This window comes from Danio rerio, chromosome 23 (assembly GCF_049306965.1).
Source record: "Danio rerio strain Tuebingen ecotype United States chromosome 23, GRCz12tu, whole genome shotgun sequence".
NCBI lineage: Eukaryota > Metazoa > Chordata > Actinopteri > Cypriniformes > Danionidae > Danio > Danio rerio.
Genome location: NC_133198.1, coordinates 23,688,704 through 23,707,925, shown reverse-complemented (window position 1 = coordinate 23,707,925; position 19,222 = coordinate 23,688,704). Strand labels below are relative to the sequence as shown.

At 44.0% G+C, this 19,222-nt stretch overlaps 1 protein-coding gene across 8 annotated transcripts; it reads right to left on the bottom strand.

Annotated features, from left to right (window-relative positions):
* Positions 1 to 1,426: 1,426 nt before the first annotated feature.
* ttc34 (tetratricopeptide repeat domain 34) lies at positions 1,427 to 18,262 on the bottom strand. Of its 8 annotated transcripts, XM_073938846.1 has the most exons (11): positions 18,100 to 18,262; positions 17,759 to 17,810; positions 15,838 to 16,132; positions 15,466 to 15,757; positions 14,424 to 15,369; positions 6,481 to 6,703; positions 6,206 to 6,398; positions 5,690 to 5,856; positions 4,125 to 4,398; positions 2,256 to 2,470; positions 1,427 to 2,177 (listed from the first exon to the last, which is right to left on the bottom strand). In XM_073938846.1, exons 3-11 carry the CDS (start codon positions 15,874 to 15,876, stop codon positions 1,641 to 1,643), a joined length of 2,886 nt encoding a protein of 961 aa, XP_073794947.1. In that variant the 5' UTR covers positions 15,877 to 16,132; positions 17,759 to 17,810; positions 18,100 to 18,262; the 3' UTR covers positions 1,427 to 1,640. The 8 variants fall into 8 exon arrangements, with proteins under 8 accessions (XP_073794947.1, XP_073794943.1, XP_073794945.1 ...); XM_073938842.1 differs by having other exon boundaries at positions 15,466 to 16,132; XM_073938844.1 differs by having other exon boundaries at positions 14,424 to 15,757.
* Between the last annotated feature and the right edge of the window lie 960 nt (positions 18,263 to 19,222).

Here is a 19,222-nt window from a genome sequence, read left to right as displayed (position 1 = left end):
ACCATAAATCATTTTAGTACGAGTACAGAAGATGATGATCTGATGAAGTTGGCCTGCTCCCTCTTGTGGACGAGCGTGATAAACAGTCATTTGATTTACAGATTTGAATCTGTACTTTTATCTTGCTAAGAATCACACTGATGCTCAATAGCTGCAAAAAAAAAAAAAAAAGAAAAGAAAAGAAAGACATCTTTATTTGAGTATTTATTTTGAACTCTGTCTAAGTCATACATTGGATTTTTTATTATTATTATTTTTTGGCTGTCATCCATTCACAACTCAACCACAAACTGTGTCATTAACACCTTAATGCATTGCAGCCACATCATAGAGTATGCTGACTGCACAATTGTGGTGGGCTTTCAGCAGAAAGCAGAGGATGTGAGACAGGTGTGGTGTGAAACCAGTTTCCAGAAAGAAAGCAGTAGTTTCTGAACTACAGAAGGGCTAAACATATTTCCTCACCATGTGTGTGCGTCGAGCCCTCAAATCATTCATTCATTTATTTTCTTTTCGGCTTAGTCCCTTTGTTAATCAGGGGTCGCCACCACGGAATGAACCGCCAACTTATCCAGCATATGTTTTATGCAGCAGATGCCTTTCCAGCCGCAACCAAACACTGGGAAACACCCATGGAATCTTGCATTTACACACATACACTACAGTCAATTTAGCTTATTCAATTTGCCTATACCACATGTATTTGGACTTGTGGGGGAAACCGTAGTATCTAGAGGAAACCCACGCAAACACAGGGAGAACATGCAAACTCATCACAGAAATGCCAACTGACCCAGCCGTGCCTCGAGCCAGTAGGTCTTGCGTTAACGAAAGATAACGGCCCACCACAAAAAAAAATTCACAAAATACTCAGATCAGCCCATCTTGCATCAACTTCCATTGTTGTTTTCAGTGAATTACAAACTTCATCAGATCATCTTGACCATCTAAATGCATTCAGTTGCCTCATTGTGATTAGGTATTTGCATTAAGGAGCCTACATTTACTGATCAAATCAAAACACTATTTTAAAGAAAATTCATTACAATAAAATAATTAAAAACTTGGATTTTTGTTTTTATGGCTGCACTGTGGCGCAGTGGGTTGTACATTTGCCTCAAAGCAAGAAGGTCGCTGGTTCGAGCCTCGGCTGGGTCAGTTAGTGTTCCTGTGTGGAGTTTGCATGTTCTCCCTGTGTTTGCGTGGATTGCTCCGGTTTCCCTTACAATTCCAAAGGCATATGGTAAAGATGAATTGGGTAGGCTAAATTGTCTGTTGTGTATGAGTGTGAATGAGTGTTTATGGGTGTTTCCCAGTGATGGGTTGCAGCTAGAAGAGCATCCATTGCATAAAACATATGCTGGATAAGTTGGCGGTTCATTCCACTGTGGCAACCCCTGATGAATAAAGGGACGAAAAGAAAATGAATGAATTAATGTTTTAATATATTTTGAAAATCCTTTGAGCTTTGAGCAATGTTGAGATTAATAAAACTTCCACCACATATTTAGATAAAAATTTAAGACACTTATGTACCTTAATGACTGAAGTAATACTTTGTTTTGTGATTATAAAATCTCGCCCATTTAACCACAATTATTATATAAAAACAAAACCCATGTGTTACCATCAGTTCACAATTAATTGACAGTACATGGACCAGACACCTCTCGTTTTATTCTAGCCCTCAGTCTGCGCAGTTCAACATGGCCGCTGTCTACTTTAAGCCCGGTCTCGGTCAAAAACCAGGCCTTCTCCAGTTTTTGCTCTCCATAGTTTTGCAGAGCAAAGCGCAGATACATTTCAGCAAGGCGTTGTCTTCCCAGACTAGCTTCCACACACAGCAGTGCCTGCTCCTCGTGCAGGTCCAGGGCTTGAGAAAAGTCCTGTAAACCAGATTCCTCATGGGAACACAACAGCAAACAACGGCCTCGGCGGCAAAGGTCCTCTGCCCAGACCCTCTGCTCCTCTCTGCCGTCCGCAGTGTGACCTTGGATGACTTTACTCAGATCAGACACTGCCCTATCGTGGAGGCCGAGTTGAGCCAGACAGGCTGCTCTCTGTCTGAGGTACTGAAGCTTTATCTCACTGACCCCTCGCACTGCTAATGTAAGGAGAGCTAAAGCTTGCTCCCATTGGCCACTTTCAGAAACACAGCTGGCCTGCTGAGATGCCGCCTGGAAGCACACAGTCACTTCATTAGCCACTGTAGTAACAAGAGGTAGGATCAATGAAACATTATATTAGTGGGTTACCTGTGCTAAGCGTTTTCTTTGGGCTGACTGCAGAAGACTGATTAGAAAGTCTAGAGTTGCTGGTTCTTTCTCTGCCACTACACTCAGATAACTGGCAGACACTTTGTAGTTCTGCTGCCAGGCCTTTACAATGCCCCATCTGGCTTTAGCTGCGGCATCTCGAGGCTCCTGACCAAACACCTGCTTCAGGTGAGCACCTGCTGCATTCACATCCCCTTCACAAACATCAAAAGGCAATTTTGTAAAACAAAAGTCATACAGATGCTTGATTTCTTCATTGGAGATCAAAATTAGAGAACAACCTACAATTTTCTAAATTGGAAAGGGAGTGGTTAGTCCTATTTTAGTCCTATTTATTGGAAAGTTTTTTTTAAATTGTATTTTTTCATTTTTAAAATTGAACAATGATAAATATTTGAAAACACTTTCAGGCCATGTCCATGCATACACTGTTTTTTTTTTTTTTTGTCCTAAAACCTTTCTCCTATAAAAAATTATTCTACCAAACCAACAGGTAGCAATATAACCCCAAGCATAAAGCCTTGTTGGCCAACCAGAAGCCTGCAAAAGAAGATTAGGGGCCACAATCAGATGACAAACAAAGGAGAAAATCGCATGTTCGCTGACTTCATGAGATGAAAAAAAATTTCATTAGTCACATGGCAGTTCTTAAAATGCTTTATCCTGGAAGATATTTTCAAAAGTTTCAGTTTCAATCGAAAGGGTCTGGATGCAGACCTGGTGCAGTGCAATCTGAGCTACATCCAATGCTTTTTAATGCACTCACCTAACCCCACCCTTAACTTTACCCCTTACAGTGACGTCAGTAGGTCTAATGAGTGTATTGTGTCTGATATTGCATCACTGAGATATGCAGTCTCAGCTTGCATCATCAAGGCTGCATCCAGATATTATTGTTTCAATCATATGATACTGCATTTGCTGCAGTTTTTAATATGCTCTCTGTACCCAATGTGTTATCCAGGCACCGAATGGTGGTGGCAATTCCATTATTTATCTGACAAAGCCTATTTAGCTCACAGTTTTTCTAGTTTTACTTATTTTGTAAGATGATAAGACCCAACCACAGCAGGTTGTCCAAATGAAGGCCAATGGGAAACTCTTTCAGCCACAATAAGAGAATTTGGTTATTTCAAATCTGTGCCTTCTAAAATATTGCATGTTAATTTCAATACACTCATTCAAGTCTCCCAAAAAGCCTGGTCGTCCATGAAAGACAAAGGAGCGGGTGTTGCTTGCCAGGTAATTTTGAAGATAACTCAGCCATTTCACCCTGCAGCCCAAGACGGTTACTCACTGAAGCTAAGCAGGGCTGAGCCTGGTCAGTACCAGGAAGAGTGACCACATGGGAAAACTAGGTTGCTGTTGGAAGGATAGGGGTCTGGATGCAGACCTAGTGCAGTGTAATCTGAGCTGCATTAAAAACCGAGGTCCTAACTCTCTGTGATCATTAAAAATCCCATGGCACTTCTCATAAATTGTAGGGGTGCGACAATGGTGTCCTGGCCGACTTCCCTCCATTGGCCCTCAACCATCATGGCCTCCCAATCATCCCCATCAACCTAATTGGCTGTATCACTGTGTCTCCACTTGCCACCAATAGCTGGTGTGTAGTGAGAGCACTGGTGCTGTTGTTCTGTGGCTGCTGTCGCATCATCCAAGTGGATGCTACACACTGGTGGTGGTGTGGAGAGACCCCCCTCGTGATTGTGAAGCACTTTGGGTGTATGGCCATAAACAATAAATGAGCTATATAAATACACATTACATTACATAACATTATTTATGAAAAAAGTCAGCTGTTTGTAAATTGTTCTGTAATTTTGATCTTTACCGTATGCTCCATACCTTTGGCAAGCAGTGTATCTATGTAGAGGAGGTGCCACCTGGGTTCCCTGCAGTCGGTATTCATTAGTGCTCCACTAATCAGAAAGGCCTCTCGAAGATGCTCCTCTCGACAGGGCACAGGATTGGATAACAGAATGTCTGCCAGGCTTTTGCGACAGTGCTGACCCAACCATTCACTGATGAGTCTGCGAGCTTTGTCTTTAAGGGACAGCATGCTCTGAGTAGCCTCCTTTGCACCACACTGAAGGGCTGCCAGTATGTCTAGTGTGCATTCCTGGTAAATTATTGATATAACAGGGTCAGTTTACAAGCATGCAAAATACACTCACAGGACACTTTATTTGGTACACCTGTCCAACTGCTCATTAACACAACTTTCAGCCAATCACATGGCAGCAACTCAATGCATTTAGGTATGTAGACATGGACAATGTGATCTGCTGTAGTTCCAACTGAGCATCAGAATGGGGAAGAAAGGTAATTTATGTGACTTTGAATGTGGCATGGTTGCTGGTGCCAGACAGGCTGGTTTAAGTATTTCAGAAACTGCTGATCTACTGGAATTTTCATGCACAACCATCTCTAGAGTTTACAGAGAATGGTCCAAAAAAGAGAAAATATCCAGAGGGCGCACAAGGTATGCAGACGAGCATCTCTGAACTCACAACACATCAAACCTTGAGGCAGATTGGCTACAGCAGCAGAAGACCACATCGGGTGCTACTCTTGTACCATGTCATAGTGCGCGAATCATCTCAGACTGGATTCTTGAACATGACAATAAATTCACTGTACTCAAATGGCCTCCACAGTCACCAGCTCTCAATCCAATAGAGCACCTTTGGGATGTGGTCAAACAGCCGACAAATCTGCAGAAACTGCGTGATGCTATCATGTCAGAATGGACCAAATTCTCTGAGGAATTTTTCCAGTACCTTATTGAATCTATGCCAGTAAGGTTTAAGGCAGTTCTGAAGGCAAAAGGGGGTCCAACCCAGTACTGGTAAGGTGTACCTAATAAAGTGGCCAGTGAGTTTATATATACATTTTTGAGAAAATTATTTGTTTAAATCACATTGGTGTGTAAGTTGCTTTTTAAAATGGTATATATTACTTAAAGTAAGCCTATATATAAAACACAAATGATTGCACGTTATGAACATAGATATAGGTTCCTCTCACTCTACAATTATGCTAAAGGATTCATTTCAATTTAACACTATTAACAAAATCATTTAAAAACTACCATCTCTGCAGAATTTGGCATTGATGAAAAAATGTGAGAATAAAGCCTGAAAGTAATTATTAATTGTCATTAATTGCTTGATCTCTCTTTTACTTATATTCAGGAAAATGTTGTAGAATGACAATTACATCTATTAAAATATTAGCTTATTTAGACGCTAACATTGGATGACTAAACGCTGGAATTTGTGTCTCGTCATTTGGTGTTTTCATGTATACTGCTATACTTATCATCATTAGATCATGAAACCATCATTTAACATGTTTTTGCAAAATGAGTTATTTCCCATAGGTGGAGGTTTCAGTTTTTGCAACCACACCTTCTGCTGGTTCAGCATGAGATAAGTGAATGCTCTTCCGCACAAAGACTGCACATTATCTGGTTGCTTTTTAAGGATTGCAGTGAAGTCAAAGATAGCCGTCTTCCACTGACCCAGCAGAGCATAGCATCTTGCTCTCTCCAGGAGGGAATCTATTGCTCCACCACCTAAATAATAATCATATAAATAAATAACACAGTTAATAAATATTAAAAAAGCAGTGTTCCGAGTTATCTTTTTTTTCTTTACCAAATTATTAGATCATTGATCATAGGACGTACAAAGCATTAACAACAAGATTGCACAATGGAAACATGGAGAACTGATATTTGAGAGTTAAAGAGGAAACCGCTATATGTTTTTTTTTTTCCGTTGAAACTGCGTCATCCAGATTCAATCAGTGATATGTTATCATGTTTGCATTTGCACATTTTTCTGTTCAGTTATTATCACACATATTTTCAAATCGAGCAATAATATTACTGTCCGTTTCCGACTATAGCATATTCTCATTACCTGAAGCCATAATGGCAATGGACAAATAAGCCACAGCTTCCCTTATAGCACTCTCTGCTTGCTGACCACATAGTATACGTTTGGAAGCGGTGTGACAATGTTTTTCTAGAAGTGCTCGGTCTTGTAAAGATGTTACAGACAGAAGGGGACGTAGACAGGTAGTGTCTCCAGAATTAATCAGCTTCTTCAGAAGCTGTAAGACACCAAAGAGATTATCATCATCATAAAAGAAACTTTCACTAAGGTAAGCGGCACATTCAGAAAGAATTTAATACCTGATAGGCATCATAAAGGAAGCCTCGATGCAACTGCAGTATTGCAAGGCGTGCAAGAATTGGTGGTCGTGGAGCTGTGTGTTCAATATTGAGAAGAAGTCTATAAGCCTCCTCAACACGACCCAACTGGTACAGAGCATCTGCTGTGAGAATTTGGGGTCCATCAGTACCGGGCTGTAACTCCATTAGGAGGAGAGCGAGAGCATGCACGCCAATGGGCGACCTGAGGGAAGCACAGGAGACTGAACGGGACAGTAGTAATTCTCGTGAAGCTAGTTTTCCACATAATTATATGAATATTGAATTGTATGAATACAGAATTCATATACAGAATATATGAATTCTGAATTGTGAATCTTTAATACAAATAAATAAAGTTTATAACTGACATCTACCACATCAACCACACTTGATTTAGTCCACCTAAAAATTAAAACTCCTGAAACTTTCATTTATTTCCAAACATAAATTAAAATATTTTAGATGAAATCAGAGAGCTCTCTCGTTGTTCATAGACAGTCACAGGTCTGAGAAGTTTAAAATCCAGCAAAGGAACAAAAAACATCATCAAAACACTTCATATGATTTTAGTGGAACACTTTGTAGACTTCCAAGAACGTTCGAGGTTACAGAAGTAACCTTTCGTTCCCCGAGGAGGGGAACGGAAGTGCTACAAGTGGATTTGATTTTGGAAAATCCACGTATGGGAGGATTCGGTTCAGAAGCCACTTGTCTGAAAGAGTATTGAACGAGCCAATGAAAGCAATGAATTGGCAGCGTAAGCTTGCGCAGGTGTGCTTCATTGCCAATTATCCCGGCATATAAGCACACCTGGAGCGAGCAAACGCCATCCTTTTAAGCTGAAGAGACTTTCAAACAGCTAAGTGACAGTCATTATGGCGACGGAGTATAGCACTTCGGTTGGGGAACTTCAGTGCTATAAGTGGATTTGATCTTGGAAAATCCACGTATGGGAGAACTATGGAAAGGACCATAATGACTGCACCTTACCAACGCCCTCGATGAGGGGATAGTCAAGCAAGCGTGACGCACCCACATCATGGGAGGCCCGGTCCTCCAACGTGTCCCTGGCCCTAACTTATCCCACTTCAACAGAAGTTTTACGGATTAGATATATTTTTTGAGAAGTCGTGAGCGTCTAGATAATTCTAGGAATATACGACAGTACGTTGGGAAGCGTGCAATCCGCTACCCAAGGGGGGGATAGATGGCAGAATACCTATGGACTAGCCCTAAGAAGGTGGAGTGCGCATAGAAAAAGTGGTTAGTGGAGAGGGAAGACACGGGTCCACCCAGGGGGGGGGACTTAACCGTGGCAGAATAAGCATATGGGATCGCCTAGTGGGGATCACGCATAGCAGGCACCTATACCCAAGACACGGGCTGACCAGCAGGCAGACCAACAACTTAGTGGGCCAGCAAGTGACTCCTCCGCCGAGTGAGTGCTGGGGGAAACGGAGGAATCTGCAGGGCTCACCTGACGGGGAACTTTACTGACAGATAAAAAGGCGCACGTATCTCCGTGATAGGGAGAATGGCGCAGCAAGCGTGTTTCAACACCCTATCGAGTTGTTTCCTCAATCACCAAAGGGGTACCTAATACCCTTGAGGAAACCGGCTCCACTCGCAGATTGTAAAACCTTGCAAATGTGTTGGGTGTCGCCTAGCCGGCAGCTCTACAAATGTCTATTAGAGAGGCGCCGCGTGCACGAGCCCAAGAGGATGCAACGCTCCAAGTGGAGTGTGCACGCACTCCCGGGGGACATGGCTCACCTCTGCACGAATAAGCGAGTGAAATGGCATCCACAATCCAGTGGGAAAATCTTTGTTTCGATACGGCACTTCCCTGCTGCAGACCGCCATAACAGACAAAGAGCTGCTCAGATGATCTAAAGTGCTGAGTACGGTCCATATAAATGCGCAGGGCGCGAACTGGACAAAGTAAGAAAAGGGCTGGGTCTGCCTCCTCCAGGGGCAGCGCTTGCAGGTTCACTACCTGATCTCTAAAGGGGGTGATAGGAACCTTGGGCACATAACCCGGGCGGGGTCTCAGGATAACGTGAGAGTAATCCGGCCCAAATTCCAGGCACGAGTTACTGACCGAAAATGCCTCCAGGTCCCCGACCCTCTTGATGGAGGCCAACACGATCAGCAGAGCTGTCTTCAGGGACAGAAATCTTAGAGATACTGAATCGAGTGGCTCAAAGGGATCTGCTCGTAAACTCGTGAGAACGAGGGTGAGATCTCAAGAGGGCATGAGAGGGGGGCGGGATGGATTAATTCGCCTAGCACCTCTGAGGAACCGGATGATGAGGTTGTGCTTTCCCACGGTGCCGCCAGCTACCGCGTTATGATAAGTGGAGATGGCGGCCACGTAAACCTTGAGAGTGGAGGGCGACAGCCTGCTGTCCAGCTTCTCTTGGAGAAAAGAGAGCACAACACTGATCTGGCAATTTCGGGGGTCTTCTCTGCGAGAGATGCACCATCCAGTGAATAGACTCCACTTCAGGGCGTAGGCATACCTCGTGGATGGGGCTCTAGCCTGAGTGATGGTATTGACCACCGCACTCTGTAGGTTAACTAAGTCTTCCTCGCGTCTAGGGACCACACGTGGAGGTTCCAAAGCTCGAGGCGAGGGTGCCAGATGGTGCCCTGTCCCTGAGAGAGTAGATCCTCTCTCAAAGGGATCTGCCAGGGGAGGGCCGTCGCGAGGAGGGAGAGCTCTGATATCCAGGTCCGGTTGGGCCAGAGAGGCACAACTAGCAGAACCTGTTCCTCGTCCTCCCTGACCTTGCACAGTAACTGCGCGAGCAGGCTCACTGGGGGAAACGCATACTTGCCCATGCCCCGAGGCCAGCTGTGGGCCAGTGCATCCGTGCCGAGAGAGCCCTCAGTCAGGGAAAAAAACAACTGGCAATGAGCGTTCTCGGGGGAAGCAAGCAGATCGATCTGGGCCTCCCCAAATCGCGCCCATATCAGCTGAACAGACTCGGGGTGGAGTCTCCATTCTCCAGGACGTATCTACTGCTGTGAGAGCACATCGGCTGCACGGTTGAGCGAGCCTGGAACTTGAATGGCGCGCAGCGATTTCAGCCGCTGGTGACTCCAGAGGAGCAGACGGCGGGCGAGGTGAGACATGCGGCGAGAGTGCATACCCCCCATGCGGTTGATATACGTCGACGCCGGCATACTGTCCGTCCTTACCAGCACATGTTGCCGCTCCAGCACCAGAAAAAAGCAGTGGAGAGCGAGGAACACTGCCAACAGCTCTAGGCGATTGATATGCCAATGCAACTTGGCACCCTTCCACAGGCCCGCAGCTGCATGCCCGCAACACACGGCCCCCCAACCCGTGTTGGAAGCATCTGTTGAAACAACAACATGGCTGGATGCCTGTCCTAGAGGCACACCGGCCTGCAGGAACGAGGGGTCATTCCAAGGGCTGAGAGCGCGGCAACACAGCGCAGTAACAGAGACTCGGTGTGTGCCCACGTGCCATGCGCGTCTTGGGACTCGATCGTGAAGCCAGTGCTGGAGTGGTCACATATGGAGCAATCCGAGCGGTGTGACGGCGGCTGCGGATGCCATATGCCCCAGGAGCCTCTGAAAGAACTTCAGTGGGACCACTAGTTTGCTGTCGAGCTCTTTCAGACAGCCCAGCAACAGGCGAGCGCATTCCCCGGAGAGGTGCGCTACCATGGTGACCGAGTCCAGCTCCATCCCAAGAAAAGAGATCCTCTGCACGGGGGCGAGTTTGCTCTTTTCTCGGTTGACCTGAAGCCCCAATAGGCGGAGATGCCGAAGCACCTTGTCTCTGTGCATAATCAATTGCTCCCGTGAGTGGGCTAAAATCAGCCAGTCGTGGATATAATTGAGTATGCAGATGCCCGCCAGCCGAAGGGGCGCTAAGGCACCCTCCGTGAATTTGGTGAAGACCCGCGGAGACAGAGAGAGCACAAAGGGGAGGACCTTGTATTGCCACGCTCGACCTTCGAACGCAAACCGCAGAAACTGGCAGTGGCGTGGAAGAATGGAGACATGGAAGTACGCGTCCTTCAAGTCTATGGCTGCAAAGCAATCCCGAGGACGAACGCATTGGAGAATGCGCCTTTGCGTGAGCATTCTAAACGGCAGCTAGTGCAGACAGCGGTTCAAAACGCGCAGATCTAGAATTAGTCGTGACACACCGCTCTTTTTGGGTACGATGAAGTATGGGCTGTGAAACCCACTCTCTATCTCGGCTGGAGGAACTGGCTCGATTGCACCCTTCGCCAGGAGGGCAGCAATCTCCACTCGCAAGACAGGGGCAGACAGGCGGTTGACCCTGGTGAAATACATGCCCGTGAACTTGGGGGGGCCGATTCGCGAACTGAATCGCGTAACCGAGTCTGATTGTGCGTATGAGTCACCGCGAGGGGCTGGCCAGCGCTAACCAGGCAGGCAGAGCCCTCGCTAATGGAGTCATCGCTACGATCGCAGACGTACCAGCGGTGGGGTAGCGTGGAGTGGGTGTGCTGATCCAGGGAGCTCGAGGGTCCCGCGGAAGAGCTGGAGGAGATCGATTCGCTCTGGCTCCGCACCCTGACTCCGGAGAGGGGGCTGGAGGGCTGAGGGAAAGGGGACCGTCCCCCCAGCACTCGTAAGCCACTGGCAAAGCACGTAGAACCCGTGAGCCGGAAGGCAGCGCGTCCCGGACTGACAAGGTTAGTGCTGTCACATCCGGGGAAGGGGAAAAATGCTCTTTCATTGATATTTTGGTGGCACTGAAAAGTACCGTTGAAATCGGGGCCCCGCCCTCCAGCGGGGAAAGAGCAAGTTTCCTCTTCTCCAGATGGCCTGTCTCAGGGACGCTTCACGGTCCGTTTACCGGACTTAACAGCGCCCTGGGCAGGGGGGGCTGCCTGTTTTCGAGGTGTCCGACGCGCCCGCTTGGCCGGAGGCGCAACAGGCCAGCCTGGGATATGGGCGAGTCAAGAAAGCGAACTTTGTCAACATCGCGCATATCGGCCAGGTTTAGCCATTGGTGGCGTTCCTGTGGACATCGTCCTCCCCAGCGCATACGCGGCGGACTTAGTAGTCCGAAGAGCATAGTCGGTCGCGGTGCACAGCTCAAGTAGTAAGCCTGGGTTAGACCAGCCCTCGTGCAGCTCGGCCAGCGCCTGCGCTTGGTAGCGCTGGTAGGTGGCCAATGAGTGCAAGGCGGAAGCAGCCTGGCCCGCAGCCTTGTAAGCTCTGTCTCCGAGGGAGGCAGACAACCTACAGGCTTTGGACGGGAGACGGGGCAGACCCCGCCAAGTAGGGGCGCCATGCGGACAAAGATTGACCGCGATAGCACGCTCCACTGACCGGATCGCCTCATACCCCCTGGCAGCTCCGCCGTCAAGGGTGGTGAGGGTGGAGGGACACGCAGCACGGGCAGAGAAAGGTGCCCTCCAAGACTGCGTGAGCCTACTGTGCACTTCCGGGAAGAAGGGGACGAGAGGCTTCGAAGTCTTCGCCTTCTGGTCCTCCACGTAGCACCCATCTAGTCGGTCCGGCCACGGAGCTGGGGGATGAACCAGCTCCAACCCCACGGCCGAAGCAGCCCAGGAAAGCACGGCTAACATGTCCGCTTCAGGATCCAATTTGACGGCACTCACCTGCCGGGAGGGGGCGAGCAGGTCAGGATCTTCGTCGGAAAGTGAAAGCCCACCCTCCGATGGGACATCTGGGTGGACATCTGATCTCCGGTGTCAGCGAGCATGAGAGCTACCATCTGGTTAGACGGATCACTCCCACTGCCCGAAGCTTGGATGGAGCACTTTGAGGAATGAGAGGTCCGCGAGCCCTTGGGCGGCGGATTATCTCCCACTGGAACCCTCAGATCTGCCCGAGCGCCCGCTGCAAAGCAAGAGGCAACTGGGGTGGCTCGCTCTTTTACGAAAGTTAGCCGCAATCTTAGCTGTGCAATGGTCATGGCATCGCAGTGAGCATCACATTAACATGTTGGACCCCCAAACATGTAATGCAGTGATCGTGTCCATCATCCGGAGCCAGGAAACCCCCGCATCCAGAAACGCACAGTCAGAGCGCCATCCTGAAAAGGACGTGCTGCACGACTGTGTTGCTCTTTTAGGAAAATTTGCAACTATATGCACCGCTCTGGAGGACCGGACCCAAAGAACCGCAGGCAAGGAAGAAACCCAGCTCAACCGTCTGCCGCCGCGAAAACCCACTCTGGACCGGGAGACACTCGTTCGCTCTGAAGTCACTGAATCAGCAAGAGAAACCCTCATCGAGTCGATCAGAAAGTCTCTAAAGCGAAAAGGATGCTCGCTCCAGGTATGCTTACATGCTGGGATAATTGGCAATGAAGATCACCTTCATGAAGATCAATTCATTGCTTTCATTGGCCCGTTCAATACTCTTTCAGACAAGCGGCTTCTGAACCGAATCCTCCCATACGTGGATTTTCCAAGATCAAATCCACTTATAGCACTGAAGTTCCCCAACCGAAGGGGAACACTTGTGTGCCACAAAAACTGGAGACAAAAACAGCTTTGCTTGGTTATGTCTTCTGTATCAGATTAGGGTTCGCATTTACTATGGGCAATAGGACGCTGCTGACACTAAAGGCAACATGTTGTACTGCCTGTAGTGAACATGCATCCTAGCCTGTCTTGGAAGAGAACACAAAGGCAAACAAAGATATACTTCATTTTTTTTCATTATAGAGTTGAACCACTAAATCACTTGGAATGATAATCTTTTTGCTTGCTTTTCTGGAATTTGAAGTTCTTGAATACCTTACTGACTATGAAATATCTTAACTTGTATTCCAAAAATGAAAATGAAAATGAAAATGTATCTAAAGCCTAATACCAAATTTCCTGACTTTTTCCTTTCTCTAACTGACTAAAAAGCTGAATTCCCATGACCTATGATCAACAAATAGACAGACCACTGTTCATGATTTGCATAATATTGAAATGTTTGAGCTTGGAAATCATTTTTGCTGAAATTTAATAGCCACTATTAAAATAGGATTGGATTGTGTACTCCCCATATAAGGTCCAACATTTGATAGCTCAATACCAGTTTTACAAACTTTACATTTTGTTTTCCTTTTTAGAACCCAGTTTAGCTTTTTAGCTCCTAATTTTTTTTTCTGGCATGTTAGCCTTAGTTACAGTCTGGTGACTGCACTTCAATTAAGAAACAGGCAGTTAATGAGTGTGAAAGGAACAGGTATGGAACAACACAATAAAAGGATATAGACAAACTACATTTTGATAAATGAAATCGGGCGACAAGGTAGCTCAGTGGTTAGAACTGTCGCCTCACAGCAAGAAGATCACTGGATCGAGTCTCAGTTGGGGACGCTGTGGTAATAAATATGTGCTCCAGTTTACTCCACAGTCCAAAGACATGTGCTATAGGTGAACTGAATAAACTATGTTAACCGTAGTGAGTGTTTTTGTGAACGAGTGTATATGGGTGTTTCCCATTGCTGGGTTGCAGCTGGAAGGACATCAGCAGTGTAAAACATATGCTGGAGAAATTGGTGGTGAATGAATGTCAGGGACTAAGCCCAAGGAAAATTAAGGAAAACTAAAATGTATAGTAATACAAAATCCCTGATATACTATAAATATTTCAAACAGCCAGTTCATTCCGCTGTGGTGACCCATGACCAATAAAGGGACTAAGCCCAAGGAAAATAAATGATTATTACAGAATGTGTACTGTATAGCAATTCCCTGAATTTCGATGTCTGAAACAAACTCTTTAAAATTCCACGATATTCCATAAATTTCAAGATCCATGGGAACCTTGTCAAAGGGTCCATATTGGTTTTATTAAAGGTACAAATAAATACCTAAAATGTATTTTTAAAAATAAAAAGACTATGTTTCATTTACAATCAGAAAATACAAACGTACCTCTGTTTGTTATTGATGTGACCCTCTTCAAGCTCTTGTGCTGTAGGATTAGATTCAGCTTTTTCCTCCTCGACCCCCTCCAGCATAACTCTTCCCTGTTCCAGCAAAACGGTGCACAGCAACCCACGGCAGTTCCAAGGCACCAGGCACCTAACAGTAACAGCAGCGTCCTGCAGCTGCAATCGGCTTGCCGTAGCATAATCTAGAGCAGTGAGGTAGTGTGAGCCAGCCATCATACGCAGGATACCCCTACCACAGAGAGCACGAACACAGCTGGGTGGGTGAGGAGTATTATGCTCGATGACCGCTTGGAAATCCTCCAGAGCACCTTTATGGTCTTCAATAAAAAGTCGGGAATACCCTCTGAGCACTTGCACAGTGTTCTGGTAGCTCTGCTGTGCTGGAGCGGCTAGCTGGCTACTTATGGAAAGAGCTTCTCTATGTTCACCACGAAGAAGGAGGCAATCTGCCAGACGCACCCGCAGTTCCCTACCTCCTCCGTCCGGCTCCAAGTGGCAGAGAGCTCGTAGTTGAGAGATAACAGGATCCAATAACTCCACTCCTTTTGAAGATCGAAGGTCAGGCCTCATTAGAACAGCCTCCCTGAACTCCGAGACACCCTTCTCTGCCTGTTGACGCAGCTGGATGCGGGCAGCTGTTCCTATGCCACTGTCTGAGAAAAGACTCTGGAATTGCTGCCTTGCTGTGGCCGGATGGAGTGCAAAGCCATCACCTAGATCTTTGCAGACTTCTTTTGCTCGTCCTCCTGCTGCAAAATGAGCAGCTGCTCTGCTCACCAATAAACAAACTCTCTTCTCTGCTGTCATTGCATATTCAGCCTGAGATTCGCCTAGTTCAAGAGTCAGGGACAAAGCTTCTGCACTTTCAGTGAACTTTCCTGATGAAAACAACTCTGCAGCTTGAAGCTCTCTTATTCGGATGTCTTCTGGTGAAATGGCAAGTAAAAACTCAATGGCTTTAGAGGAATCAATGTATTCACTTGCTTGTGTAGAATATGATTTTTTCTCCACCTGCACCTTACCTTGGAGAATGGGATATCTCGGAGACAATTGCTGGTAAAAGGCTTTAATTATTAGCTCCACGTGTTGAGTCTGTCTTTCTTTAACAAGTCTTACAGTTTCAGATATATTCCCATTAAAGGCCTGCAGATAAAGCTGAGGGCCTTTGGGATTTTGAGGGTCAGAAAGCAAGCAGGCCAGAGCTCTCGTTAGCTCCAGAACTAAGCGTGTACGACCCACTGGTTGGGGCGTTTGTTTTCCCTTGAGGAGAGCAGAACATCTTGCAAAGATCTCATCTGAGGCCTGACCTGTCCCCTGCATGACAGACTCCATTTTATAAAGAGAAGCAGACACATTGTTGGGGCATAATGTAGACAGAAATACAGCAACAAGACCTTTGCTCGGACCCTCAATAGAGTTGTGTGAACTGCCATCAAGCCAGGCCTCCAGTGTTGCGATCACCTCCTCTAAATGACCCGTGTCAAGTCCACGCACATGTCTTACAGTGGATCCTGCATGATTTCCAAAAGCCTGAGTGTACAGAGCTGCAGCTCTGCCAGGGTCTCCAGAGAACAATATTTTGTCTCCTTCTCTGCACAGGTCAGCTGCTCCTTTATGTTTGCCATTCATCTCCTGCTGTATTGCTATTTACAGTTTGATAACATTTCCTCCTCAAGGGTCCTCAAAAACCTTTGAAAGAAATTTAAAAACCTTTATTTAAAGACATATTCATGTTTGACTTTGAATAGTGGCCAGCAGCACTTGACTACTAGTGTTTAATTGAACAGATACTGGCCATAAATATCTGGTATAAGTAGAACTGTTACTTTATATACTTTCTGTATTAATAACTGGATAAGTACTAGTATAGACTACAATATATAATAAAATATATGCAGAAGCATGCAGAAGGACTCTTAATTTGTCAGTAACATGGGTCAAACGCTTCTGGTGAACTGTATGCCGTTACGAAATAGGTGCGTTTAAGGTCTGTTTTTTTTTAAAAATCAATGAAATTCACTGCCAAAACGAAATACACTATGAATTTGGTCTAAGATTGTACAAGAAGCACTGCATTAAATAACATTTTTCCGGCCCATGTCTTTAAAATTTATTTTATTCCAGTATTTCCATTGGTGTTTCTGTGCTCGCCATGGTGATCCTGACACGCACATGCATGTAAATGGCTATTCCTTTCGGTTTACCCTTCAACTACTAAACGGATGCTGAAGTCTATTTAACTAACTGTATTTTTATTATATTAAAACATCGATGCTATAAAAGGGACTGTATAAAAGTGAAAAAAAGTCACATTAACTGTTCACTAGTTGTTTATCGGTATGGGAAGAAACACTAGCTGAGCATATACCCTATTATAGTCAATGATGGATAATTCATCATTGGTAATAAAAAAACATAGTTCTATGAAAACAATAGTCAGTTTTAATTAATAAATGTAAATAAATAACAAAAATAAAGAATTCCAAGATTGTCACTACTTAGAGTAGGGCATTTTATAATCTAGTAATACATGAACACAGGGGTGGATTTAACCAATACACAAGGTAAGCAGCCGCGTAGGGCCCCAGGAAATCAGAGGGCGCCCAAATAAATTTCCTGATTTCCTGGGGCCCTACGCGGCTGCTTACCTTGTGTAGTGACAATCTTGGAATTCTTTATTTTTGTTATTTATTTACATTTATTAATTAAAACTGACTATTGTTTTCATAGAACTATGTTTTTTTATTACCAATGATGAATTATCCATCATTGACTATAATAGGGTATATGCTCAGCTAGTGTTTCTTCCCATACCGATAAACAACCAGTGAACAGTTATGTGACTTTTTTCACTTTTCTAGAAGTACAAATGATAATATGAATTAAATATAATATTGTTTTCTATAACATATCTTGTAAGCTGAGGGTGTAAACATTTTTATTTTAACGTAATTATTACATATGCACAAATGTGTCCCCCACAATCATGAACCAGTCCAGCAGTCAAATCAGTAAAGATTCAGTTTTAAAAACGAAAAAGTTCATTTATGTTTAGTTGTGAATTCATCTAAAGAAAATAAATAGTTTTAAAAGTTTTAGAAGTTTTTTTTTACTTGTTATTATTATTTTGCATTAAGATAAAATGTAGAAAATGAGATTGAACGATATAAGAAAAAAATAATTAATTAAAGTACAAAAGGTGCATTTTAGAACTTATAGGCCCCTTGGCTGGAATTGTTTAGGGCCCCAAAATCACTAAATCTGCCCCTGTATGACCATACCTGTATGTCTCTTATCAATGACGCTTTTACTCACCTGTCAGTGGGTTTGTACGAGTCTTTATACGAGTTTAGCATTCTTTTCTGGGCTGTAATACAAATAAAACTGCTTAGATTGATAACAGATTATCAAGTCTTTCAAAATACGTCTGTCTGGTTAAAGCAAAAAAAAGGAGCTCTTGTTGAAACTCAATATGTCGACCCCATAAGTGAAATACGATAGGAAGGAGAAACATAAAAGAAAACACTTTCAAACACAAGAAAAACGCGAAATTTAAGACGGCATAGGACTAACTTAATAACATCCAACTTGATAAACAGATTTGGTTTGACAGATGCTCATCTGTTTCGTCTTGAAAACTTCCTATAATTACTTACGTCTGTGTGACACAATTCGTCAGCCTTCATTCGGTACTTGTCTTCCAATATCATAGCAACAAACATGAGAATAATGTACGGTTGTTTTCATAGGTTTATTCAGTCACCTGTTGCGAGACTTTGTTACGGCTCTCTAAACAAAAGCTCCTCCCGCAACATGTTCACTGGCTGCTATGGAAACCAACTCACCAAACAATGCTGTGCTCTAGGAATATTTGTCAAACCTTTCCAACCCTTTACATTTCTAAACCATCACGTTAATACTCAGATAGCTATATTATCAACTTATTTACAAAAAATCAAGGAATGTTTTAAAATCTTTATTCATATATACAAACGTTGAAGAAAACTTTATAAAACATTGCATTTTATGAAGATCCTGTTCTTAATATAAACAAAAAAACTTCTACGAATGCACTATTAAACACTTAGATACTGTCAAAAAACTACAAATTTGAAAATTGCAGCAAAACACACTACCTGTCAAAAGTTTGGGGTCAGTTTTAAAATGTTTTAAAAGCTTCTCCTGCTCACCAAGACTGCATGTATTTCATCAAAAAATACAGTAAAAATGGTACAATGGTATTGCACTATAAAATAACTGTTCAAAAGTACTTTATCATTTAATTTATTCCAGTGAGTTTAAAAATGAATTTTCAGCTTCATTAGTCTAGTCGCACGATTTTTCAGAAATCACTCTAACTTTATTATCACTATTATTATTATTATTGGTAATAATAATAAAAGCAATAATGACTGTAATCATTTAATTTAAAATGACACAATAAGAGAGCAGTTATTTAAAATATTAATAAATATTTAACAATTTAACCATTTTTTAAACATTTAATACATGTAAAATTGATGAAAAATATTCTTAAAAAAAAAAAAAAAACATTAAAAAAAAACTTGACCCCAAACTTTTGACCAGTAGTTTACACTAAAAACAAAAGCTATTTAAAATAGTAGCTCAAATAATTTATTTGGGACTAATGAAAAACTTTAGATTTTAGTAAACTTAAAATTCCATGTCCCAAGATGTTAGTCTCTATTTTATAATGGAGTTTTCCCAAACAGAGCGAAAAAAAAATGTGTCAAAGAAAATCACAAATAATAAATAAAC

Excerpts from the sequence above, each read along its gene's own strand:
- ttc34 (XM_679957.9), bottom strand. The coding sequence starts at position 16,072 with ATGAATGGCAAACATAAAGGAGCAGCTGACCTGTGCAGAGAAGGAGAC. Across the intron at positions 6,704-14,423 it reads CACATCAATAACAAACAGAG|GTCGCCCATTGGCGTGCATG; the intron begins GTACGTTTGTAT and ends TGCTTCCCTCAG. Across the intron at positions 2,471-4,124 it reads AGATACACTGCTTGCCAAAG|GGGATGTGAATGCAGCAGGT; the intron begins GTATGGAGCATA and ends ATGTTTGTGAAG.